Below are 23,799 nucleotides of genomic sequence, written 5' to 3'. Positions count from 1 at the left end.
CCAAAGAAATCTATGTAGTCTTGAACTGGGTCGTCAATAAGCAGCAGGTTCAGATCGACGAACAGAAAGTCGAGATGGACAGGCAGAAGGCTCAAATCGATGAGCAGCAAGTCGAGATCGACAACCTGTTAGGCGCGTCGCTATAACACAACCAGAAGAAATCCCAAGTCCATGATATCGCTCGAGTCGATCAACATCTGTCGGAACACAGCATCACCCTCCGGTTGACGACTTACAACGTTGGTTCGCTCAGTAAGGACGTCAATTCGCTTCGTAAGGGTGCCGGTTTGTTCAAAGAGAAAGCTGCCTGTTTCAATGAACATGAGAAAGAGGTATACACCTCGGAATGTTGATCGTTACTCCAATATCAGATCAAAGCCCTCAAAGATGGCCGGGAATCCTTCGAGAAACGGTTGGCTCAGAAGATCCTGAGGAGGGGCGCCATTCGTCAAGAAAAGATGGCTGCAGCCTATCATCAGGTGGCTAAAGACAAGTTGAGGGAGATCGGGATGGAGGAGGACAAGGCCTTGACCATTCCCGGACTCTACCTGGTCCAAGCCATCGTCTACACCAGTCTGAGTAGCAACAAGAAGGTGAAGGCGGAGGACAGAGAAGGCAGGGCCGGAAATGACGGGGAGGAGGTGAGTCCGTCGGGCCTCTGCCCCGGGCTGGGCTGCCGGACAAGTGAGTGGTAGAGAGACCGACGTAGGAGTGTACATCTATATAGTAATAATGGATACCCAGCATCCCGTCTTTAGTAATAGTATAACGTTCAGATGTGAACAACATATACAGCGGTGGATTCGGACGGCGCCCGGCGCGTGGTTTGGCGATCAAACGTCCGTCTTGTTTAAGAAGTACTTCACGTCGCGAGAGCGACCTGGCACGCATCGAGACCACGCTCATCACAAGATCGAATCACGAGTCATAGATTATACATCATAATCATAGACCATTAGACCATACTACATTCCCTTCTTCTTGACTGGCGTCCGCATGTCATTATCGAATGTACCGCATACTCGTTCGCAACTCGGATTTATGTCCACGCAGACCGTAGATTCCATTCCAAAGCTGGAGGCATACGTTTATGAAGCCATCGCCGACTAGGTGGTGATCCGAAGCTACGGACTACATCCACAGCCATGGTGGCCGGTCCTTCCGATGAGTAGGTTGAGGAGTCCATTGGACGGATCATGGCTCGAAATGATCATTGATGGTTCCTTTACCCTTCACTGTGATAGATCGTTCTTGCCGCAGATCGTCGGGGTACGAACAGATCCGACCGAAAACATGTTCTGCCTTGACTGACCATTCATCTTATGCCTGTCTTCAGGTCTTCTATGCGGTGTTCGACCCCATCCGCGGACCGATAGTACCCTATCAAGTCCCGGAGACCCTGATATCTCAGCCAGAAGATTTGAACAAGTCAGTCGCAGGTATCAGCAGTCGGACAGACCGGAGACCCTCCCCGACACCACCCTCTGGCACTCCAGCACGATCACACTCGAGCTCACCCCAGAGGGCTGCCTCTATGGCATCCAAACGAGCCCTCTCCGTTTCTCCCTCCCGGACCTTTCGTTCAGCATCAAGAAGGTCTCCATCACCTCTCACTCAATCGACGCATAGCATCCCTTATAACCCGAAACCGCTCATCGCACCGGCCATGATCGAGTTCAACACCATCGCCGAATTCATCATCCCCAAGGCTCCTCTGAAACATCGGCTCGTCACCTGTTGTTCCGGGAGATACAAGATCGTCGGTTTCCCCTGCATGATCGAGGACTCGTATTACGAAAGAAACGAGTTCATCTTCAACATCGCATTCGTGTTCGATCGGTTGTCGGATCTGAGCGCTTTCGAGCCGGTAGTGAGGAAGTGCGGGAGGATCATGCGGGCAGCCGAGGTGAGTACCTCAACGCCAGGAATCGAGACAAGAGAGGTCATCAAGCTAAGATGTGTTTGAGGTCGATCTAGTTGGATACACGCTGGCTGTCGAACAAGACGTCTCAGGCAAAGATCCAGTCCGTTCTCGAACAATTGCATGAAGACCTCAACTCGTACTCCGGCACGAGTATCGTCCTGGACAATATCAACTCGCTGGACCTCTCTCTTTTCCCCTTCTATGGTATGTGGTCTGAAGATTCTCTCATCCCTCGGGTTTACTAATCTTGTCCGCTCAATTCGCAGCTAATCCGCCGGCAGTCCATGACTGGCACGTCCCCGTAGCTCTCATCGATTTCAAGAAGCTCAAAGATGCCAACTGGGATATCACCGCGAGCAAGGTATGTGTAGACGTGTTGCTGTCTTTGGTCAAGCCGAGTCCATATGGGGGCAGCTGACGCTTTCGTGAACGACCCAACAGATCTGCCAATACATCGACGGGGTACAGCACGTAGAGCGAATAGCACAACTCGCAGATGCAGATCTCGAGAGCGTCCGTTCGTGTATTCAGCATTTCCTGTAAGTGTGCCAGTCGGGCGCCGTGTCTACGTGTCAAGGCTGAAGATCATGCCGCTCCTGAAAAAAGATACTACCAGGTGGTCATGATGATCGACATCTTTCAGTACTCGAACATGTATACCTGCAAACCCGCCATCCAACGCAAGATCAAGGACAAGAGCGTGTCAGAGGAATGTGGAGCCTATGTCACACATGCTGGTGAGCCTCAGAACCTCTTAGAATCAGCCGGTGACTTCACAAGCTGATTGAGCCAATGCTGGTTCCGTGTCATAGGCTTTCCCATTCCTTCCTGGCCCATCCTAGCGATCCTCTATTCTCAGCTAAGACCCGGAATCACAGTACACGAATGGATGGAGACCAACGAAGTCCGTTCGAGGGGAATCGATGTCCGACGGTTCGTCACTTTCGGGATCATCAAGGGTTTCCTACGTCGTGTCCATCGATGGCCGATCCACGTAGATACGGTCTCGGGCAACGCACGGGATTCGGTTCGACATCGATCGAAAGAACGGGCGAGAATAGGGGATATCGATGAGGAGCCCGACTTGGCTTTGACTAGCGGTCTGGAAGCGCTCAAAGTGGGCGGGGGAACGGGTACGGGTGCAGGCAGGAAAGACAGCATGGTGACATCAGGCACGACCGGGACGAGCGCACCGGGACGTAATGAATCGAATATCACGCTCCGAACGACTGTCTCTACAGCGGGCAGTCTAGGTACATCGCCCAATTTCGGAGGAGGGATCTGGAGAGCTAGGTCAGACTCTCCATTACAAGGCGGATTCATGCAAGTGACTTCGATGACCGGGCGACAGAGCGGTAGTCAGACTGCCAATAACCCATCGGGAGGAACGGGGACGAAGAGTCCCGGGTATTTCCAACCGCAGACGTCGATCTTGTCCTCTAGTGTGAGATCCACACGAGGCGGAAATTTCATCTCGACCTCTCACAATACTTCGGCATCAGCGCCCCGGGCTGGCGGAGGTCCTTCGTCACATAATTCCAACTCGAACCCTGGCCATACCGGTTTCCTCAATCCCGGCCAACGTCCCGTCGGGCACCATCGAAATTCGAGGGACGCACGAGCTCGAGCGAACGGGTTCAAGACCCCTGGAAGCGCGATCCCGCAAAGGGAACAAGAGACCAACCTCCACGCGAGCATGTTGGGTTATCTTGACGGGTTGCATCACGCCGACGAGCTTCAGGTCAAGTTCAAGATGGGGTGGACTAGGTTGGAAGAGCATCTAAGAAAGATTGCTGGATTGCCGGAGGATCTGCGAGGGCTGAGCGAGGAAAAGAGGGAAGCGGCGGGGAGGGGCGATTACGGGAAGGTCGTCGTCGTCTTGCGCTGAGTCGTGATCAGGCGGTCGTCATTGTCGTAGTATCGTCGTTGTCGTCGTCAGTTGTACCCAAGTCCCGGTTGTATGGAGGCATAATGCTTCGAGCTGATCCCACAGCAGCTTGAACCGCGATCGCGCAATGTCGCTTGTCGTAGATCCTAGACGTCCAGTGCCTTCTGTTTGATCTTTCGTACCCGCCCTTTCTGTTCTGGGCCGATGTCGACCGGTCCGAAGCGTTTCATCGGCCAGAGCAAGTAGGGAACTTTGGCGGTGATCAGACCGAGCGGGACCTGGCACAGCAAAGGGTTCAGTTCGCGATCAGTCGTAAACAGGAGGGCATGTGTAAGAGTCACCACTAGATACGACTTACGGGACCGTAGGTATTGCTATCCCGAGAGTGGTAGTGCGAGTCCCCTTCGACCCAGCAGTGGCCGAGAGGTATCCGTACAGGTGTAGGCGGGGAGGGGGGCAGCGGGTGGACCTAGAACGCATTCGTGAGAGACATTGAGTTGATCGTGCGAAGACGATACCCGTCGACGTCCTCTCATACTCACGAGATCACCCTCCAAAGCGATGATTCGCTTGGTCGTCATCAATTTCGGATTTTGCGGGGACCAGAGCGTGACGACGTCCCCTCGCTTGTACAGGTTCAGGGCCACGCTCCATCTGTCGAGCAGGACGACGTCGTGGTGGAGAGGAGCCGAAGCGTGTCCGGGATTGAAAGTCGGTTGCATAGAGGCTCCGGACACGCTGGCTACCGAGTAGACGTGTCGGGTGAAGAAGAGGGCAGGTGGGAGCCAGAAGAGGAGACGTCTGTAGTGGGGATTTGCAGGAAGGATTAGCTTTGAGGGATTCGGTAGGTTGTCACCGCCTGACGATCAGCTCACAGGCCGTCTCGAAAGTGTTTCGATCGCGTCGACATGGTAGATGATGAGTGCCAGGCGACCGATTTTGCTATTAGCTAAATGTACTATGAGCTATTAGCTATTAGCTATTACCCGTATTTGGTTGCATTTAGGATCTGGTTGGATGGTTGCGATGGTTGACAACCTCGACTTTCCATCTCGGCAGTACCGGTGAGGTCCCTCCATCCTCAATGTCAATAACGCATATTCCCCCTTGAAAGTGCGAAAACGCATCGTTCGTCGGAAGCGGATGACGTGATACTACTACTCTGTACGCGATATCCGTTATGGGGATCTCTCTTCTAGACCTCGATAACAATTCGATTTCGAACTCGACGTGCTCTTTGGTGATCCTCGCAGTTGATGCACATACTATCATCTGTGGCTCCGGTGGATGCGTCTCGGGTTCGGTGTCGAACGAGGGTGCCGTTGATAAAGGGTATTACTGAGCATCAAGAACACGTCCCCGAGTCTCGTGTCAATTCGGTTGCTTCCGGGGAGGATCAGTCGTGCCCCCGCGATGAGCGAGCGAGCGAGGGGGGGGAATTGAGTCTCGACTTTTTCTAGCTTGTTCAACCGAAAATGAGCAAACACGACAACTCCCCCGCCTCATCCGATACCATACGCATGCTAGATAGAGTCAAGATATTTCGGACTATATCAACTTTGACACAGAGAACAACGCTACGCAACATGTCATCCGCGCTCCCCATCAAGACTTATACCAAAGAGGCCGAAGTCGCCGTGCAGGCCGTGCTTCGAGCTTGTCATGTGTGAGCTATAATCACAGATTGATTTACAGCGTATCGACATTGGCTGAAGCTGAAAACGTTCATTATTGCGTTTCTGATTTCGCATTCGCAGTACCAAGTCGGTACAGGACACCCTCAAGGTCGACGACAAGGTCTCCAAGCCGGACAAGAGCCCCGTTACCAGTAAGCCTTGTCCTTACCTCGAACTCGCACTCGATGAGTTCCCGCTGACCCAACACATCTCGACTCCAAACCCTCCCGTGTAGTCGGAGACCTCGCCGCTCAAGCTCTGATCACCCTTCACCTCCAAAACGCCTTTCCCGAGGACAAGATCGTGGGCGAAGAGGACACGACCGAGTTGCGCAAGAACGACGGGCTGAGGAACAAGGTCGTAGGGCTCGTCAACGAGGGTTTCGCAAAGGGAAAATTGGGCAAGGAGAGCGAAGGAATCTGGGGAGAGGGAGAGTCGTTCTCCGAGGACAGGTGAGTGTCGGCTGGCAGCGTTTTGTGGTGGGATGGACCAGACCGTGATCGCACAGACCCGAAAGGCTGACCTTGCGATACGTCCTTTATCCGATGAACCTCGACCCGACCCGAATCCCTTAGCGTACTCACCGCTCTCGATCTCGGCTCGCATACCGGTGGCCCGACCGGTCGATCATGGACTATCGACCCTATCGACGGTACCCTAGGCTTCCTCCGTAAAGAACAATATGCCGTCTGCCTTGCCTTGATCGTCGACGGGATCGTCCAGCTCGGAGTACTCGCCTGCCCCAACCTGGGTACTACAGCTGTCACCGACTCCCAGACCGGAGTGCTCTTCCTCGCCAAAAAGAACGAAGGAGGGTGGATGCGTAGCCTGAAGGACGATGCGAAATGGGAGAAGACCACCATCCCGGAACAACCCACACCATTGAGGTTCCTGGAGAGCGTCGAGAGTGGACACTCGGCACACAGCGTACAGGCGAGGATCGGAGAGCTACTGGGCGTACAGGAAGGTACTAGTTTGAGGATGGACAGTCAGGCCAAGTATGGTGCTTTGGGTCGAGGAGAAGGGGGTTGCTAGTGAGTCTCACATGCGGAATCGAGCGCGTGCGGGTACCGTCTAGAAAGTCTTCTCGAGATGAACACTGGCTCTGCGTCGGTTGCATAGTCTGAGAATTCCTACGAAATATATCGGTGGAAAGGATTACCAAGAAAAGATCTGGGTGGGTACTAACCTGTCGCCTCCCGTTGCCGCCGTCCTTCCGCTGACTTTCTTCTCTCATCTCTCGCCGTCACAATCCCCTTGTACATCTCGTCTCATGTTGAACAATACGTCTCGCACGCCCCTAAAGGACCACGCTTCGGGATCGCTCCTCATCTCCGAATCCGGTGGAGTTGTCAGCGACATGCACGGCGCACCTCTCGATTTCGCCCGAGGCAGAACGTTGAGCGCGAACGAAGGCATCGTAGCCGCTGCGAGTGGGGTTCATGCGAAAGCTGTCGAGAGCGTCAAGAAGGCGATCGAAGAGTTCGGGAAGAAGGTTTAGATGTAGTAGTCAACGAGACGAAGGGTATATGAAATAAGTCGGAAGGTTCAATTCCGGTGTACAACGGCGTCTCAATCAAATGGAGATGAACAGGGACTGCGTGCAAATCACTAGTAGCCTGTCCGAGCTGTCTTTCCGCCCCTTCCGCTGTCCTCCTTGGACCGCTCCCGCTTCTCGCCCCTCTGCTCTCGCCCCTTCCACTCTCCCCTCTGCTCGCTCGTCTCCATGTCCCTCTGCTCCCTCGTCTCCATGTTCCTCCTCTCATCTCGTTCCCTCTGCTCTCGCCCCTTCCACTCTCCCCTATGCTCCCTCGTCTCCATGTCCCTCCTCTCATACCGATCCCTCTTCTCGTCCCGCTTCCTCTGCCGTTCCCTCTCTTCTGTGTCCCGTTCCCTCTCCCTCCGCAGCTCCTGAATCCTTTCAAGCTTGAAGGCCATATCCAGGTTTCGGTCCCATTGTCCAGGACTGATAGGTGGCAACGACCTCCTCAGCTTGGGATAAGGCAATAAAGGTCCCAAAGAGACGAGGGAGGCAGATGTAGGCAGAGAGGAAAGAGAGCTGGCGGTAGGTAAAGACGAGAGAGAGCGGGTATTCTCCTCAGTCGACAACGTAGAGGGCCCTTCGTTGGAAGAACCTAAATAACGAAAGCAAGCAGATGTTCAGCGTCCTCAAATCCACGTCGTTGAAAGGTAGCTTACAGATCCTCAGCAGGTGCTCAGTGTCTTCGAGAGCCGCCCGACGCCTTCCCGCTTCTTTGACCAGATACCCCCTCAAGGCCTCATCCCTCTCGTTACTGTTTCGCTTCAGGCGGGCGACGTCCGCCTCTACATCCTTCAACCGAGTCTTCTCCGCCTCCAAAGTCAACATACGGCCATTGTGGCCTTTGACCTGTCCGTTCAGCTGGGCAACCTTCCCTTCGAGATAGGTCGGTGCCGGTTGAGCCAAGTGAGCCCGACTTGACGTTGGCTCCTGGGAGGATCGAGGTCGGAACGGGGCTCGATTGAAGTCGGCTCGAGGAGTGGTAGGGGGGTCGAATGGATGGCCGTGAGGGGGCTGAGTCGAGGGTCCGGCGGAAGACACATCGGCTCGAGGAGCGGTAGGGGGGTCGAATGGATGGCCGTGAGGGGGCTGAGTCGAGGGTCCGGCGGAAGACACATCGGCTCGAGGAGCGGTAGGGGGGTCGAATGGATGGCCGTGAGGGGGCTGAGTCGAGGGTCCGGCGGAAGACACATCGGCTCGAGGAGCGGTAGGGGGGTCGAATGGATGGCCGTGAGGGGGCTGAGTCGAGGGTCCGGCGGAAGACACATCGGCTCGAGGTCGTATTGAACGGATGAATCCTTCACGGAAGGGTACGACAAATCCGGTGTCTCGGGAGCTCGACATGACTTTGCTGCGGTGGGAAAGAATCCCTTACCAATCCTCAGGAGATGTTCAGCATCTTCGAGAGGTGCTTGCAGTTTTTCCGCTTCTTTGACAAGATACTCTTTGAGTACCTCATCCCTTTTGTTGGTGAACTACTTGAGTTGAGCGACCTCTGCCTCTACAACCTTCAGTCAAGCCACCTTCATACCCAAAGCCGAGATGAGACCAGGGTTACCCTTTACCTGACAGCTCAAATGGTCCACTTTCTCTTTCATATTGGCGTCATCGGGTGCAGATACAGCTGCGCGGGGCCGAGCCGATTCGGATAGAGGTCAAGGACCGATCAAGTTGCACTCGTCGAGAAGGTGGGCCATGGTTTGAGGTGTACAATGGTCGATGCGGCAGCTGATGCTCGGATCAAGCGCCAACAAGGCTAGTTCAGTCGATCGAGGGAGGAAAGGTGGAAACCGCGGCGGGTCGATACACGAACGAGAGGACGATGATTATTGAGGGAGATCAATGATACGTTTGATATCGAGGGTAAACGGGATATTTGGACTGTACCGCACATAGCAGCCTTCTCGTATTGCCATATCTCATAGCGAGTTCACTTATTGCTTATTGTGTGGCACACGTCGAAGACGTCATGTATATATGCATATATGTATAACGATATGAAACTCTGAGCACAGACATGAACTTCAGCTACCTTCAACTCGGATTAGGCCGATAGAGATATCCTCCTTAGCAACGTTCTTTCGATCTGGCTACCTCTTTCGACGAGCGTCACGGCCGTGTACCGTCTAGAGCGCAGAAAGCATAGTGAAGACACTAAGATGTCTGAAGTGCTACTCCGATTAAGAGGGCTCACCTTACGGCGGGACGACGGGACCGGATCCGCCATCCTCAACGTGAGATCGCCCTGAATTCCTCATCAGACACGCAGAGTTAGCAAAGTCTGACGAGCAGAGTTCCCTCTCGCCTTTCTCGGTCAGGATGTGGACCTGGACTTGCAGAAGAACGATGTTTTGATTCTCAAAGGCAAATCCGGGAGCGGAAAGACGACGTTGTTGAAATGCATCGCACAGCTGAACGTATACGACAAGGGACAGGTTCTCCTGAACGGAAAGTGAGTATCGATGGGAAGTACTGTGGATTCGTCTCTTGCTGATCAACAAGCAAGCCTATTCTCTATATCATAGGGAGCCTTCAGAATACGGTATGATGCAGATGTCTCCCTTGCCCTCCCCATCGCCATCCGCTGACCGGTTCTACCTTCCTGTAGGTCTGCCGGAATATCGAACCAAAGTCCTATACATTCCACAACGTCCATCCCTCCTCCCAGGAACCCCTCACGACTTTCTTCGGACCATCTCGTCCTTCTCCTCCCGCCGGGGTAAAGGTAAACTGGCGTCAACGAGCAACGAAGCGTTCGACCGGGCCGTCAAGTTGGCGAGAGGGTGGGGGATCGAGCCTTACTTGTGGGACCGGGAATGGGCGGAATTGAGCGGTGGAGAAGCACAGCGGTTGGGGCTCGCTGTAGGATTGGGTTTGGGAGGGGCCGAAGTGGTGCTACTTGACGGTAAGCCTGATGTACTGTCGTACCACTTCGGACCTAGGACCATGAACCTGAATCTCCCATGCATTTTCGCCCTACGTAACCCTTAGAACCGACTTCAGCACTAGACGAAGAGACAATGAAGACTGTCGAAGAGAGCATGCTGAGCCTCTTACCCAGCGGCAAGAACGTGAGCTCCCAATACTGCCTGCTACTCTTTGGATATTTGCTTCGAGCTGATAAAGATGAATCGGGCGGGTGTGCAGCCGGACGGGACGCTGAAGGCTTTCATATGGATTACGCACGAGGCTTCGCAGGCGGATCGGGTGGGCACACGGACCTTGGATATATCACAGCAATGAAGCAAGCTATATCATACATCGTAATTGATAAAAGACGAGCCTGATGCGGACGACGAGGAAATGGCTGCTGCGCAAACGAAACCGATGGAGCCAGTGTCGACCCCAGCATCCGAGAGTCGAGTTGCACGCTATCATCGATCTCGTGTACCTCTTCCGCTACATGTTCCGGCCCCCCTCCTGCGCTGCGAGGCCTTATGACCGGCTCCATGTTCGTGACCTCTTTCCCTCGTAACTCGACGGCCTCAGTATCCTTGGTATCTGCGACATATGTGTCGCAAGCGTTCTACAAGTAATTGTTATGCATAGACACCCGCAGCTCGCGGGTCATCCGTACATATCGCCGTCCTAGTCCATTTCTGTGTCTATTCACTGCACTGTATCGATGTCCTTGAGATTGATGCGCTGGGTGTATAAGGTTTTGCAAAGGGTCGTCGCGTGTCTTTCAAAATGGCCGAGAGTGTTGATCATCGGCTCGTCATGCTGATTCATTCCGTCTGTGGGCCATTCTTGTTGTACAAAACCACCCGGCACGTTGGGCATGCTTCTTGGACCTCCTTTGACGAAGTCAAATGTCCCGCGCGATTGCGCATCAAATCCCTCGTGTCTGGGGTCCAGAACAATGGCATGAGCGGAAACGCAGAAATATGACCTTCAGCTTCAAGGACCGAGTCACCTGTCCTGTTGGGAATGTGCGCATCGTCACATATTGCGCTTAAAGGTTCACAGCGATAGTATTCCCTGTCACGCATGGGTTTTTCTGAACCTAGTCAATCACTTTTGCTCCTCATTCGCGTGGAGAAAGACAGATAAGGTCTCCGAAATCACTGAATCGCTGGTGAAACAAGCCTGTGGAATGACTCGGCATGCTTGTTTGATGCCGAGAAAATGCTGCTGGAAGACAAGGCTTGTCGATCAAGTGACCCGGTTGAAGATGTGCAGATGAAGGTGATGGATTGACCTGAACGTTGATCGGCGGGAGCTATCACTGTGGCGACTGGTCGTACTTGCGCTTTCCCGCCGACGCTTCCCTCTGCTTGTCCGATTACTCCTTTTCCACCAGTCTCGGCATTACCAACCGACGTCATGTCAGTCTGCGAGACTGAAGGTTATGAAGGTGGGGATGCGATGAATCACAAACTGTAGCAACCGAAACAACTCAAGTACTTGACACCGATTGCAAATTCGTTAATATTGGATTGAGGATGTAGAGCTCAGAGCATTCATCGAAGTATTCGAGGCGTCGATGGTCTGGTGGCTTTCCTTGAATGGGATCAATCAGTGCATACGAGTACGTGGTTTCAGTCCGGAAGAGAATAGAGCCAAAACTGTCCTCGTAGACAGCCTCCTGGAAGATTTCCCGAAGGTCAGGCATTTGGCGCTGTCTTCAGCACGGTAGATCTCATCGTTTAAACCTGCAAGGTCAAAGCGATAGCCTAGCTCGTCCCGACCAGACTATGTTTGCCAGACACGCAATTCAAATCAGAAGTCTCAGGGTTTCTGTCGACTTAGACTTCTGAGAGTACCTCACAGTTCAATAAAGGCTAAGACCACTTGACCTTTCTTTATGCTCCACCCCTGTCCATCTCATGAGGCAGTGTGGATGTTATCAATACTCTAAATTCTGCAGAATGCCCGACAACTAGATACTTGGATTGCCAGCCCTGGATCCGCTCCCCGACCCTGATAGACGCTACAGAAGAGCACGTCAGGGTCAGATGGACTCATCACCTTTCGGATACGGTGTGCACGCTGGATCCAGGTGCTGTGCGTGTTTTTACTTCAGATCGAATGGTGATTTCGGTAGTCACTATGATTGAGTTTTCCGAGTTCGCCCTGTTTCTCCCTTCCGATGGCTCAAGGGGGGCAAGAGTACCGGCATCCCGAAGGGTGGCCATCGGCTGACGATAGGTGGCTTCGACTCTCGGTTGGCTCTCCAATTCCACAGACCGGGATTTCGGAGGGCGGTCCGAGAGTCTCTGGCAGAGCCTGCACAATGGGTTGCAGAGACATTTCGCCACACTGGCAGCACAGTCGACCATGATCGATTAACTTGCGAGTAACAAATTGCAGATCGAATTAATTCTAGTCCGTGGTCAATACCCCTCATCGAATCGCTCTTTATAGTACGATGTAATGATTCGGCTATGGGCGGACGATGACATTGCGACGATCCATCTTTGCTCCCTTTGTTGTGGTGTCTCCGACCCAAGATTGAAAGAGCGTATCGGCAGATCGGCTCAGTGGTAGACGTGGGCTTTTGCTGCTGACCGGGACTAACCGAACTAGGATTGTGGTGGGGAGCTGGTGTCACTTTGGTGAATTGATTAAATTGGCGAACAACTTTGTCAGGGCTGAAAACCAACATGATCTCTACAATCTATAAATGACATTCCAGGCGCACGAACATTGCAAGCAACGGAACGGACCCTCTGACCTCTATAGACGTGATTGATTGGCCCTCCCTTCCAAAGCGCAACTGACTCCCGGCGTTTCCGATTGCACCCGATTCGTTAAAAGTTAGGTTTTTATGAAAGCGCTAGCAGAGGCTGCTCCCCCGTGAAATAATCTCTCTTGTTGCTATTTGACTCTATATTTGCGGAGATTCCTTCATTCCGACAGGGAAGTACGAGCCGCGACAGGTCATTCTGCCTACAAGCTGCAGCACGTCATATTTCTGCCCGTAACATATTCCCACGTAATCTGCTGAAAGAGATGGGAACCGCTTATGCAGGCTTGAAACCTCCAGGTAGGCCCCTTGTATCTGACTGCGTTCGTGTGTAGTGCATCCATGAAGCAGACATATTACAAGGTTTCAATACATACGAAAACATCGACAAGGCACAGATGCGGCAGACTACCTGCGAGGCATACGACCCCCCGGGTTCCGTTCGCCATTGATGTTGAGGACCGTAGCATTTGAAAGATCGGGTCCAGAGTTTGGATCGCCGTAGTAGTCTACGATGACACCATTGACTTGGAAGCCTGAACCGGCATAATTGATTTGATGCGGGCTGTTGAATTGGTTTGCGATCCCCCCTGACATGACAGAGCTGATCTGTACGTTTGATGTACCCCCCGAGCTGAAAGAGTTGATCTGATTCCACGTTCCCCTTGAGCTGATAGTGTTGCTCTGGACGGAAGATCCATCCCCACTCTGCCATCCTCTAGAGAATCCCGTGCCCGGTCGCCTGCTGCTCCGTCCGCTCGAGAAGCCGTCTGGGCCGCGCCGAGGGGAACGGGAGCCTCGTATCTCATCTCCCTCGACCAGAGTGGCGGCATCAGACCATTCATCACTTTCTTCATCGCCTTGTCCGGACTCGGCTTCTTGATTCGCTCCAGTGGATGCGTCAGGACCGGGGGACGAGCGTTGACGATTCAGGGCTGTGGACCCTCGTCTGTTGCGTCGAGACCTCCCTGACTGACCGTGGGCTGGCTGAGTTCGCCTACGGTCGTCTCCTCCCAGTACATAGTGGCTTCCACTGTTGTCGGTGTAACGGAGTCGTCCTTGTTCCGGGTCCCAAATGAGATCGCCGCCCTCAAGGTCGCCAATAACTTGTACACCTCCGTTTTCATTCCTGACTACTCTAACCCTTGGAGGGAGTGGGCCACGTGCGGTGCTGACAGGCTCAACTTGCTCAGGGATAGTTCCCGGCACGTTTCCTTCGCTGTCGGACCGTCCTAAAGGGGCCTGAGCATCCGCAGGGTTACCTACTTGAGGATGGATGCGCGGGACAACTACGTCTTCAGGTTCGGATCCGGATTCATCGAGGCAATCGAAGCAACCCATGTTGAGATGTCAGAGTATTTCGCTGTGCTTGCGTGACCGAGAGAGCGCGTAGTTTGGGTCTGTTTTTGAACTGACAGAAGGGAGACTAATTATTCGATCCTTCCCCTTCGACAAGCAATCCCTCGCCTGTTGTAGGTTTCCTGCTGCCTCGGTCTCTTAGCACTCGAAGAGGCGAAGATGCGAGCTTCCCCAAGGAGGTGACTCCTTTGTTCCGAATTACATCAGAATGGTGCGATGTTGTATCTGCAGGGGAAACAGCTGGACAGCACGCTATCATATCAAATACTAGATTGAAATGAAGCATGGTTCTTGGCGCATCGATCACCTGATCCATGGGTGCGCAGCGGCAGGACGACGAGGGCAAGCGCAAGCGCCGTCTGAAAAGACGAGGGGTCGTATTGCGTGCTAGGCTTCTCAATAGAGTTTCCCCTCTCTACCCGCCTGCCATCGAGTCATCGGATGGTTCTCGTCGGAGATGATAGTTTTAATGGAGAAGCTTCATTTATCGAAATGACAGTCTCGATTGGTTCCGCCACGTTTCCAGCGTGGGGCTAGTCGCAGTCGACCTGAAACGCGAGACGGGCCCTCTGCGCGCGTGTGGGTGGTCCAAATAGAAGCGCAGGGGGTTCGCGCGCTTCGAGGAATGTCAACACAACGCGGGCTGAATGTTGTTGTTGTTGTTTGTTTGTTTTGATGGGATCGAAGGGATCGAAGGGGGTGAAGGATGATGATGGCGATGACGACACTGATGGCGACACCACGACAACGATAGCAACTCGACAACGACCTGGACAAGCACTCTCTGGATGCGGCGGTAAGGTATGGAAGATCAAGGTAAAAACGAGCTGGACCCACGGCTGCAGGAAGTCTGGTGAGTCGAGAGGTTGCCCGCGAGGATGAATGTTGAGTGTAATTCTACGTTTTTTCGGATGAGCTGATGAATGTCTTGTTCCCACTCCTCTTTTTGATCGAAATGTGTGGATCGTCATCAAACAACAACAAACAATCCACGACGCTACATACGACCACCACCAATCCCTTTCGACGACCCCTCGATGCTGTTATCAGGCAATCCATCGGTTTCGTAGAATCGTCCATCATGTCGACCGCACCTGCCCCAGTCGACCGAGAGCAAGACAACTCCACAAGATCAACTACGGCGACTACTAGCGGTCAATCGATACGAGCCGCCAGCACGAACAACGGCTTCTCCGCCGGTATATATAGTCCACCATCCACATCTCACTCCGGCCTTACCCCTAGAAAACACGACCCCACTCGAGATAGCATCATCGCCAATTCCTCCAAAGGCTGGTCACCCCTTCAGCCTAAACGCCCACAATCCACGCACCCCGCTTCGAGAGCGACGTCTCCTACCCATCCTTCCAACTACAACCACCTAGACTCGACATTAGACGACGAGCAGAACATGGCGGGCGTCATGCACGGCGGTCCGAGGAGGACTAGTTCGAGCTTCAAGCATGTGACGGGGAACGCACTCGTCAGCAAGTCTCCCTTCAAGTCGGGAGGGATGACGACGGACGGACGGTCGTCGATGTTCGCTTCTTCCACCTCCTCGACTTTACACTTCCGTAGCAAATCGACCGGGACGACGACTTCCATGACCTCCTCAGCTTCGGCCTCGGCTTCGTCCACAGTTACCACCCCTCGCAAATCGAGCAACCTTCTCTCCGGCATCGGGCTCGGTATCAGCGCCTCTTCTCCCCGTCGTTCGTCAGGTAGAAAGTCTTCCGGCTCGAAATCCCGTTCGTCCTCTGGTTCGGGAGCCCGAAAAGTCTCTGCCGAACGTATCAAGACCCCTCCGAGCGATCGAAGGCGAGTCAGCGGGGAAGAACGACGGGCTTCCGGTGGTGCTCTTCGGTCCATCGACGACCCCATGAACAACGAGATGCCCGAATACGACGACTTGGGGCAATACTCACCCGACGTGAGGTCGAGCTCGGGTCGGATGCCTAGACAGTCGATGGGGTTCAAGGGACTCGCCAAAGGAGGCCTGGTTAGTCGGTCGCCGTTCTTGCAACAGACGGGCACGATGGGTGCAGATGCCGACGAGGGGAGTACTCCGCTGAAGAGGAACGTCGGGACGGCTTCCCCTGCCAGAGCAGGCGGGCTGGGTGCAAAGTTTGACTCTCCCCGTCAACCGGCTCAGGAGGACGTATTCTCTTCCCCGCCCATATCGACTCAAGACGGTTCGGGGCGTCGTATCAGCCCGATCTACAAGGACAGGGTTGGGGCTGGGTCCACGAACGATAGTCCTAGCAAGAGGCGACCCTCTCAACAAGGCTCTGCTGAGAGTCTGGTTCCCTTCCCCTCATCGTCGTCGTCACAAGAAAACTCCTCCTCGTTGCGAGCGGAGAAGCCTCTTCCCCCAATCCAACAACACTACGAACCTTCGAACACGGCCACCCCGACCAAATCGTCCATCACCAAACGACGACTCCACGGGCCCCGACTTTCCGGTTCCGAATCCCCTACGGCGACGAAACAAGCCAAGACGGTCACTTTCCAGGCGGTACCCGACGTCAAGGAATTCGAGACCGAGAGCGTGACCGAGGATGGGGACAAGAGCAGGGACAGTAGGGATTCCGATGTGGAGATGGACGATGTGGATCTCACAGATGGAGGAGACTTTGACCCTTACCACGCTATGCACCATTTCCGAGCCGATGGGAGAGGCGGAGGGAGCGGAATCGTCGAGCTGCATGATCAAGCTTATGAAGAGGAACAGAGGAGCAGTCCGGTCTTACGCGACGAGTACGAGAGCAACGATGGACACGGGACGAGGAGCACGGATAGTCATGCTTCCGAGGGCGTCTATAGGGACGAGAGTATGACGGCCAATTTCATCGACTCGCTCGTGGAAGACGGTTACTTTTCGCCGCCTTCGGTACAACATCCTCAGCTTCCGAGGCATGTCTCGGATACGCCTTCGATGCCTGAAGAAACGCCAGTGTTGAACGCTTTCATGGACTTTACGCCCAAGCTGGAGACTCCTTCCTTTGGAAGTTCGTTGGGTTTCACCACGCCCGTGGCGGAGCAGCCTCCGGTCATCCTCGGACCCGTTGTCGGTTCAGGGGAAGAGCTTCCTCAATCAGAGGAAAAGGATAGTGCGGGAGTACCTTATGGTAGGACCCATCATGCCGAACGAGTCGCGCTCGCTCACGCTATCCCCATCCGACCGGCCGAAATCGCCCAGCCTACCTTGCCTAAGCCATCGATCTACGGTGGTGAACCCGTCTTGAGGAGCGCCAACGTAGCTGAGCCTGCTTTACCGGCCCAGAATCGATACTCGGGATACGAGGAAGACCGACCGCGTGCGCATCAGGATGGCGCGTTTGTCGATCCGTTTGTGACGATCCAGACGGCTACCAAGGTGTACAACCAAGTCTCGCCGGAATACGCTTCGGCGAACCGACAAGAAGACGGAGTACCGCTCGGACGGAGCAGTCATGCGGAACGTGCCAAGGTGGCCCGTCTGCTTGCTACCCAGAGCCTGGGACTCGGCTTGCCTAACCACCCTAAACAGCCGAGTTTGCCCAGCACCGGTCGGCCTCAGACGCGTTATATCTCGTTCGGCGAGAGCGAGGACGGAAGCGAACTCAGTGAAAGCGATGGAGAGGATATGGAGCGCGTCTTGCAGCCTCCCACACCGGCGCACAGTAATCGATCTCAACCCCTCCTGAACACGCCGCCCAAGGTAGAAGAGACGTCCGAGAGGAGACCACCTTTGTCGCAAAAGCTGGAAATGCTTTGTAGCCCGATGGCATCGTCGTCCGCCACCAAGAGGACGCTGCCGAAGCCTCCCCAGCCTCAGCCCTTGGACATTCCGAGCCCAAAGCTGGCGCCTGCTATCATGCCCGAAGATTTGCCTAGAAGCACGAGTCCTACGGTATGTCCTGCATCGCGCTTTGATCCGATAAATGGATTGCTGATGGTTTCAGGGCCTTTCCGCAGGTCTTTGGAGTAACGATACCATTCTCTCTACCGAATATCGGGATGACCAGCCCCTTGTTCCCTGCTCCCCAACCTCGAAGCGAGCGACTTTCGACCGAGAGTGAAGCCGTTTCCGATACAACCGCACGACCCCTCACCCCGCCGCCGTCGTTTACCAAACCAGCAAAGGCGGAAAGTCCCCATAGGATACCCGACTTTGACTTCGAGAACGACCTCGGTAAGAGTTTCGAGATGGACACCGAGATGGACTCTGGATTGTCGACATTGGAAGACTTTGCTCCGCTGCCACCTCTTCAGCCCAGGCTTTCCCTCGACCCGCTTCGTATCGTCAAGCGGTCAAGCCAATTCGGGCTTGAACAATCCCTCAATGGCAGCAAGTCTGATGGCGTCTTGAACAGGCAATCGACCGATCCTGCGGGTGGCAGCATCAACGGCCAAGTTAGGCAGCGAATCTCGAAGGACATGATCCGCGCCAGGATGGAGGAACGCAAAGCGACCCAAACTTCGATGTCCGAAAGTGGATCAGACTCGGAAGACGATCTCCCTCTTGACATGGCTGCACGCAGATCTGTCCATCTTGAAAAGGCTTTGCCGCTGCCTCCATCTCTGTCCGGCGGACCGCTCGCAAGGCCTCAACTTCGTGCTCGAGCACAAACCAAGTCGGCTCAAGACATCCTAGCTCAGGCCGACAAGGACGGTATGCCCGAGGAACCCAAGAGCGCCTTGGATCAGCTGGTGTTCGACTTTAACGGCTTACCTTCTGGAAGCTCGTCTCAGCGCCCGCAGTCTTTGGTCGTTCGTCACGTCTCTTCGGAAAGCGTCTTGACCACTGGACCGGCCCGATCGGGATTACCTACCGCTTCCTCTTCCACCTTGCAACCGATTTCTGAAATGAGTTCGATGGACATGTCCGTCGACGACAGTGTGGTGTTGGCTCCGGTATCCGATGACCCTTCGGCTCGACCGAGGCGCAGAAGGAGCATGAGCACGGGTGATGCTCGGCCCAAGCCCGATCGAGTGAGCCACATTGTCACTATATACCGCATCGCCAAGGCTAATCAAACCGGTTCCGATAGACATCGAGCGCACGCATGTCGATCATGAGCACCCTAGATGACCTGGATTTCAAGGACAATCAATCGATGCTAGCCGCTTTCGAGCAGGATGTCAAGCATATCACGGCTGACGTAGGTCTAGAGACTTCGTTCGGCCCGCAGTAGCCTTTTTCGCTGATGATCAGCTCTTCCAGCGTCAATACCGTGTGCGAGAGCAACATCAGACCATCTACGCCAGCTCGGACGACAAGATCAAGCACAACAAAGCAGGCGACGTGGACAGTGGGCGAGCTTGGAAACAGTTGCGAAAGGCTTCAGACATGGTGAGCATTCAACGCAGTCGCGATCCCTCGTTCGACGCTGACCTTCGCGAGACTAGAACCAATACGCGAAAGAGCTTAAAGCTTTGAAGGCGAAAGCGCAGGGTCAGAACAAGCCGATGGGCACAATCTTCGTGAAGGGTGAGTGAAACAACGGAAGGGCCACATAATCACCAGAACGCAAGCTGATTCTGTTTTGTGATACCTGACAGTGCTCGGAATCGAATCTTTGGCACTGCCCCTGCCGAGGGAAGAGACGTCCTTCTGTGTGACGCTAGACAATGGAATCGACTATATTCGCACTCCTTATTCGACGTTGAAGGAAGGTGCACGAGTGAATCAAGAATTTGCACTGTGAGCCTCGAACTGCACGTCTCTGCAGGAAAGCTGCGCTGACACCGCGCCGACATCGAATAGGGTCGAACATGCCAACTTTGAATTCACTCTGGGGCTGGAGATCAAGCGCGACCCTCACATAATTCAGATGTTGCACAACAACGTACCCAAACCGATGCTGCCGAGCAGAGCCGTGGATTCGGAGGTGGCGTCCGTTGCTTCGGGAGTCAAGGGAGGTGGATTCCGAAACCTCTTTGGCAGTCCCAGAAAGGGCTCAAAGCCTCCCAAGGCGATCATGACCGAGATTCCCCGACCGGTTTCGCAAGAGACCAACATTGGGCACTACTTCCCGCCAGGCGAAGCTCTTGTTGGCAAAACGCACATCGCTTTTAAGCCTATTGCCAAGAACTGCGATTCGAGGTTACTGGAGATCCGATATCCGATGTATGGTGCGCTGCGACGAGAAAGCGCGTTACCGCCTATTCCCGTCAGCAAGGGGGACCGCCCCAACTCTCAGCCGCCATCGAGAAGTTCGGGGAACACGACATCTGCGGTCAAGAAACAGGTCTGCAAGATAACTTTGCAGATCTTCCGTCTGCCGCCTCTGCCCGGGCTCGACCAAGATCAGCTGCCTCAGAGCATCGATGAGTGTCTGAGGGGGATGAGGCACCACGCATGGCACGATCATGAGTATCACGAGGGCCTCTTGACCCAGAAGGGAGGGGATTCGAACGTGAGTTCTGAACTTGCTCATATCGGATCTGCAAACGCGTCGAGCTGACGAGATGTCCACCGCAGGTCCCAAGACGACGTGACTTCAAGGTGATTGGTGGCAATCTGGTCGCCAGGAATCCCGTGACCAAGAAGACGGTATTCTCCATCGACCTGCGCAAAGTCGTCGCTGTCAATGACGAGAATGCCGTCACACGCCCGGCTCCTTCTACACCATCGCGACGGACGCAAGACTTTGACAGCGATATGGGCGTCATGCCGCGATCCTTCCGCCTGCTGTTCGATGACGGGGAGGATATCCTATTCTGGACCGACAATGATGAGGAAAAGGCCGGCTGGTGCGTAACTTCACCAGTATTGCGTGCGGTACTATGACTGACGATTTTGTTACGAAAAATACAGGATGAAAGTCTTGACTAGCCTCGTCGGTAAGGTGCCCTCAAATCCGCTCTGGGCCGAACTCCTTGCCGCTCGACACCGCCACGCCGCTGCGCGAGCTCACGCCAGGAAAGCCTCATCGGCAACCGCAGCAGCGTCTGATGTTGCCAGCGAAGTTTCCAAGTAGTTTCGCCTCCTCTTCTTTACGACATTTCTTTCGATGGACACTCTTTTTAACCCGGCACATACTCGATTCGGGATGTTTCTACGCATCATCCAACGCTTGTACAATTCATACCCTCTTGTCGATGTTTTCAGTCTTGATTCTTTACGTTGTTTCGTTATCAATGTACGCCACATTAATATCTCCGAGACCCTAGACTTGCTACATGGAGACGCATATTTTGGTACAAAGACGCATTTTCCAACCGTGTCTGCAATAAATTATAGATTCTCTCTCGCCCCGCTGTGCGCACCCGTCTGTTGGTGCCCACCCATCTGCCACTTTTCCCTGATGAAATCGACCGCCAACTGGTACGAGTCCCTCTTCAGCTTTCGGTGCTCCTCCTTCAGCCACGCATCGGGAAAGACGTTGAACCCGTGAGGCACGCCCATGGCCGTGACGACCTTCAAGGCTGCGTCCCGCTTGCCCTCCTTGACGGCTTCTATCCAGGCGAGCGATTGTGTCGAGAGGGTGTCTAGCTGGCAGAGGTAGAGCAGAATCTGGAGGATCGGAGATTTGATCTTGTGAGGTCAGTATCGCTTGCCTATGACTGATAAACTTGAAAAGCCGTCGACTGACCTCAGCTTTCGGGTGCAAGGCCGAGATGGGCACCAGACCAGGCGAAGCTCGAGGATGAGCCGCCTGATCTCTCGGCAAATACGTCGGCATGAGATGCGTCTCCAAGTCGAGCTTCTTAACGATTCCCTTTTGCACCTTGGGCTCCATTCCTTCTGGGTAAGGACGTTCGTTGGGCAACAGCCTTGCGTCGAGAGAAGGGTAGTACAGGAGGACGGGGATCGTACCCGCATGAGCGACGGGGAATGGGCTAGGCCAAGCTTCGGGCAAGGTAGGAGGTTTGATATCGAGCACCAGCTCCAAGGCCAGATTTCCACCCGAGGAGAAACCGCTAATGGCTACGTGTGTAGTATCGATGTCCAGAGCAGCACGCTTGTGTTTGGCGAGCTGGTCGGCGATGCCTTTCCGGAGTTCTCGGTAACCCGGTCGTTTCGCGTCCAACACGGCATAGACGATATCCTCGCAATCGTGGTTGGCCTTGGGGAACTGCTCGTAAGGCCCCAAAGCGTAATCCACGCTGATGACGATACATCCGAGGTCTCGACACAGCTTCGCACAGAACGGTGCCTGCTCCGCCGTCGTACCCAGGATCATGCTTCCTCCATGATGGTCGAGCACAACGGGGACATGCGTCGTCCCAGATTTGACAGAGGTATCGGGTGGGATGAAGACGGATACGGGGATGGTCCGATTTGAAGTCCTGCACGGGACTTTGATGGTGATGGGATGGGGTCCTTCCGGGTTGGTATACTTCAACGCCAGGTCTGGGACGAGCCTGGGCGCCGAGACCAAGGCTTTACGCCAATTGATGCTCCATGGGTGGTCATGAAGTCGTGACATTTGTGTTGGATGTATAGTCTTATTGAGTGAATACCACAGAGCTGCCTGTGTCGAACGGTCATTTGGTGTGAAGTGAGTAGTAGTGATTGATCGTTCTAACCGGATCACTGGACAACGACGACTCGACTCGACTCTGGGATTTGTATGACGTCATCTTCGATCTCGGCACCCAAGCGGTGCAGTAGTCTAGTCAGTCAGGACTCGGATCGCAACGCAACAACTCTCGTTGAGTTCGGTGCAGAGATCCCGTCGCCTCTGACCTTGATAACGAGCAGGCTAGTGATCGTCACAGTGTCACACCCTTCCGTCCCTCTGACTTTGACCATCTATAAGAATGACGAACGACTCACCTCGACCGACTGCGAGGTCGCGCTTCACAAACAAGCCACCTCCTCGCGAGCGCGAGGCGCATCAAGGTCGCTCTGTCGCTGATCTACCATCCACCGAGTCTTGTAATGCCGCCGCCCTCTTGTACATGAATACCATTTCTTGGCGCTTCGGATGTTCACTAGTCGTGTGTTGCCGCGATCGCCGAATCGACGGCGAAGCATGCATGCGCTCGCGCGCTCGTGACCTCGCGGCGAGCGCGCAAAAGAACTTGGAACGGTTAGCCACCCTTTCATTCGTTCTCGCCATAAAACGATGTCGAGCTGACCGGATCGTCGCGCTATCTCGAATCCAATCTCGTCAGCGGTAGGAATTGAAGCAAGCGGTGTAAATCACTCCACAAGGTGTGACGATGACCTACTAGCAGTCAGAGGAAGGAGCCCGTAAATGAAGAACAAACAACTCGCGTTTGTACAGCTAGGGCGAATTCCGCTGCGAACATGTAAGGGACTCAGAAAGCAAAAGATGAAGGACATGATTCATCTATGATCTATAAGAATATCATTCAAGAAGCACCTACCCGGCAATCAATCCTCCAGAAGACAATGACTCGGAAATGGGCTTCGTCAGAGATCTCTGCAATCAGGGCGACCACAACGACGCGAACGTCACACCCAAACCGGTCAACGCTGTGAAGGATGGCTTCGAGCTAACAAAAAGTTTCTGCTCCTCCGAAAGCGCATGAAGAGGAGAATGAGTCATGGAAGTTTGGGTTGGGAAGTCGCATTACCAACGATAAAGGGGGTTCTGGTACGGGATCCGAAGATACCTGAATCTGTATCGTCTCATTCAGACGAACCCCTTCCAGGCTTTCTGAGCGACTCTGAGCACTTCACTAATAGCGTATACACGCGAGGTCCAGACGCGATCAACCCCGACGGATGCCCATTAGAAGGCACCTGGCTGAACCATACACCCG

At 54.1% G+C, this 23,799-nt stretch overlaps 8 protein-coding genes across 8 annotated transcripts; 4 read left to right on the top strand and 4 right to left on the bottom strand.

The window, feature by feature from the left end:
• Positions 1-1,145: 1,145 nt before the first annotated feature.
• Positions 1,146-3,812, top strand: HD553DRAFT_340925 (nitrogen permease regulator 2-domain-containing protein; the record flags this gene model as incomplete). Its single annotated transcript, XM_046182591.1, has 8 exons — positions 1,146-1,168; positions 1,245-1,269; positions 1,337-1,906; positions 1,978-2,128; positions 2,191-2,285; positions 2,366-2,463; positions 2,531-2,661; positions 2,737-3,812. 8 exons carry the CDS (start codon positions 1,146-1,148, stop codon positions 3,810-3,812), a joined length of 2,169 nt encoding a protein of 722 aa, XP_046037790.1.
• Positions 3,813-3,885: 73 nt separating this feature from the next.
• HD553DRAFT_207551 (peptidase S24/S26A/S26B/S26C) lies at positions 3,886-4,820 on the bottom strand. Its single transcript, XM_046177136.1, has 4 exons — positions 4,688-4,820; positions 4,355-4,613; positions 4,171-4,281; positions 3,886-4,090 (listed from the first exon to the last, which is right to left on the bottom strand). The coding sequence occupies exons 1-4, from the start codon at positions 4,720-4,722 to the stop codon at positions 3,959-3,961; spliced, it is 537 nt and encodes a 178-aa protein (XP_046037789.1). The 5' UTR covers positions 4,723-4,820; the 3' UTR covers positions 3,886-3,958.
• A 578-nt stretch (positions 4,821-5,398) lies between these two features.
• Positions 5,399-6,989, top strand: HD553DRAFT_270552 (putative 3',5'-bisphosphate nucleotidase; the record flags this gene model as incomplete). The annotated part of the gene is made up of 6 exons (XM_046177671.1): positions 5,399-5,478; positions 5,570-5,640; positions 5,724-5,940; positions 6,064-6,522; positions 6,611-6,665; positions 6,795-6,989. The coding sequence occupies 6 exons, from the start codon at positions 5,399-5,401 to the stop codon at positions 6,987-6,989; spliced, it is 1,077 nt and encodes a 358-aa protein (XP_046037788.1).
• Positions 6,990-7,060: 71 nt separating this feature from the next.
• HD553DRAFT_207487 (uncharacterized protein) lies at positions 7,061-8,559 on the bottom strand. Its single transcript, XM_046177135.1, has 2 exons — positions 7,688-8,559; positions 7,061-7,623 (listed from the first exon to the last, which is right to left on the bottom strand). Exons 1-2 carry the CDS (start codon positions 8,370-8,372, stop codon positions 7,100-7,102), a joined length of 1,209 nt encoding a protein of 402 aa, XP_046037787.1. The 5' UTR covers positions 8,373-8,559; the 3' UTR covers positions 7,061-7,099.
• Positions 8,560-9,019: 460 nt separating this feature from the next.
• HD553DRAFT_308890 (P-loop containing nucleoside triphosphate hydrolase protein) lies at positions 9,020-10,645 on the top strand. Its single transcript, XM_046179602.1, has 6 exons — positions 9,020-9,262; positions 9,347-9,480; positions 9,554-9,570; positions 9,637-9,933; positions 10,020-10,099; positions 10,176-10,645. Exons 1-6 carry the CDS (start codon positions 9,188-9,190, stop codon positions 10,269-10,271), a joined length of 699 nt encoding a protein of 232 aa, XP_046037786.1. The 5' UTR covers positions 9,020-9,187; the 3' UTR covers positions 10,272-10,645.
• Positions 10,646-13,125: 2,480 nt separating this feature from the next.
• Positions 13,126-14,058, bottom strand: HD553DRAFT_369084 (uncharacterized protein; the record flags this gene model as incomplete). The annotated part of the gene is made up of 1 exon (XM_046184145.1): positions 13,126-14,058. One exon carries the CDS (start codon positions 14,056-14,058, stop codon positions 13,126-13,128), a length of 933 nt encoding a protein of 310 aa, XP_046037785.1.
• Positions 14,059-14,772: 714 nt separating this feature from the next.
• HD553DRAFT_349154 (uncharacterized protein) lies at positions 14,773-21,228 on the top strand. Its single transcript, XM_046183437.1, has 10 exons — positions 14,773-14,929; positions 15,127-17,968; positions 18,034-19,050; positions 19,110-19,220; positions 19,283-19,411; positions 19,468-19,549; positions 19,621-19,762; positions 19,826-20,477; positions 20,543-20,814; positions 20,879-21,228. The coding sequence occupies exons 1-10, from the start codon at positions 14,880-14,882 to the stop codon at positions 21,039-21,041; spliced, it is 5,460 nt and encodes a 1,819-aa protein (XP_046037784.1). The 5' UTR covers positions 14,773-14,879; the 3' UTR covers positions 21,042-21,228.
• Positions 21,229-22,586, bottom strand: HD553DRAFT_308886 (Alpha/Beta hydrolase protein). Its single transcript, XM_046179601.1, has 2 exons — positions 21,657-22,586; positions 21,229-21,577 (listed from the first exon to the last, which is right to left on the bottom strand). Exons 1-2 carry the CDS (start codon positions 22,491-22,493, stop codon positions 21,299-21,301), a joined length of 1,116 nt encoding a protein of 371 aa, XP_046037783.1. The 5' UTR covers positions 22,494-22,586; the 3' UTR covers positions 21,229-21,298.
• Between the last annotated feature and the right edge of the window lie 1,213 nt (positions 22,587-23,799).

This window comes from Filobasidium floriforme (genome assembly GCF_021052385.1).
Source record: "Filobasidium floriforme strain CBS 6241 chromosome Unknown HD553scaffold_7, whole genome shotgun sequence".
NCBI lineage: Eukaryota > Fungi > Basidiomycota > Tremellomycetes > Filobasidiales > Filobasidiaceae > Filobasidium > Filobasidium floriforme.
This window is presented reverse-complemented; position numbering and strand designations above follow the sequence as displayed.

What these genes read in the sequence shown, in the direction of transcription:
- HD553DRAFT_308886 (XM_046179601.1), bottom strand. Translation starts at nt 22,493, where the DNA reads ATGTCACGACTTCATGACCACCCATGGAGCATCAATTGGCGTAAAGCC. An exon ending in CCTTGCACCCGAAAGCTGAG is followed by an intron (nt 21,578 to 21,656) that starts GTCAGTCGACGG and finishes CCGATCCTCCAG; the next exon opens with ATTCTGCTCTACCTCTGCCA.
- HD553DRAFT_349154 (XM_046183437.1), top strand. Translation starts at nt 14,880, where the DNA reads ATGGAAGATCAAGGTAAAAACGAGCTGGACCCACGGCTGCAGGAAGTC. An exon ending in TGCGAAAGGCTTCAGACATG is followed by an intron (nt 19,412 to 19,467) that starts GTGAGCATTCAA and finishes TCGCGAGACTAG; the next exon opens with AACCAATACGCGAAAGAGCT. An exon ending in GATGAGGAAAAGGCCGGCTG is followed by an intron (nt 20,815 to 20,878) that starts GTGCGTAACTTC and finishes CGAAAAATACAG; the next exon opens with GATGAAAGTCTTGACTAGCC.
- HD553DRAFT_207551 (XM_046177136.1), bottom strand. Translation starts at nt 4,722, where the DNA reads ATGTCGACGCGATCGAAACACTTTCGAGACGGCCT. An exon ending in AAACACTTTCGAGACGGCCT is followed by an intron (nt 4,614 to 4,687) that starts GTGAGCTGATCG and finishes TCCCCACTACAG; the next exon opens with ACGTCTCCTCTTCTGGCTCC. An exon ending in TCGCTTTGGAGGGTGATCTC is followed by an intron (nt 4,282 to 4,354) that starts GTGAGTATGAGA and finishes AATGCGTTCTAG; the next exon opens with GTCCACCCGCTGCCCCCCTC.
- HD553DRAFT_207487 (XM_046177135.1), bottom strand. Translation starts at nt 8,372, where the DNA reads ATGTCGAGCTCCCGAGACACCGGATTTGTCGTACCCTTCCGTGAAGGA. An exon ending in TGAGCACCTGCTGAGGATCT is followed by an intron (nt 7,624 to 7,687) that starts GTAAGCTACCTT and finishes TTCGTTATTTAG; the next exon opens with GTTCTTCCAACGAAGGGCCC.
- HD553DRAFT_308890 (XM_046179602.1), top strand. Translation starts at nt 9,188, where the DNA reads ATGTCTGAAGTGCTACTCCGATTAAGAGGGCTCACCTTACGGCGGGAC. An exon ending in CCGGATCCGCCATCCTCAAC is followed by an intron (nt 9,263 to 9,346) that starts GTGAGATCGCCC and finishes TTTCTCGGTCAG; the next exon opens with GATGTGGACCTGGACTTGCA. An exon ending in TCTTACCCAGCGGCAAGAAC is followed by an intron (nt 10,100 to 10,175) that starts GTGAGCTCCCAA and finishes GCGGGTGTGCAG; the next exon opens with CCGGACGGGACGCTGAAGGC.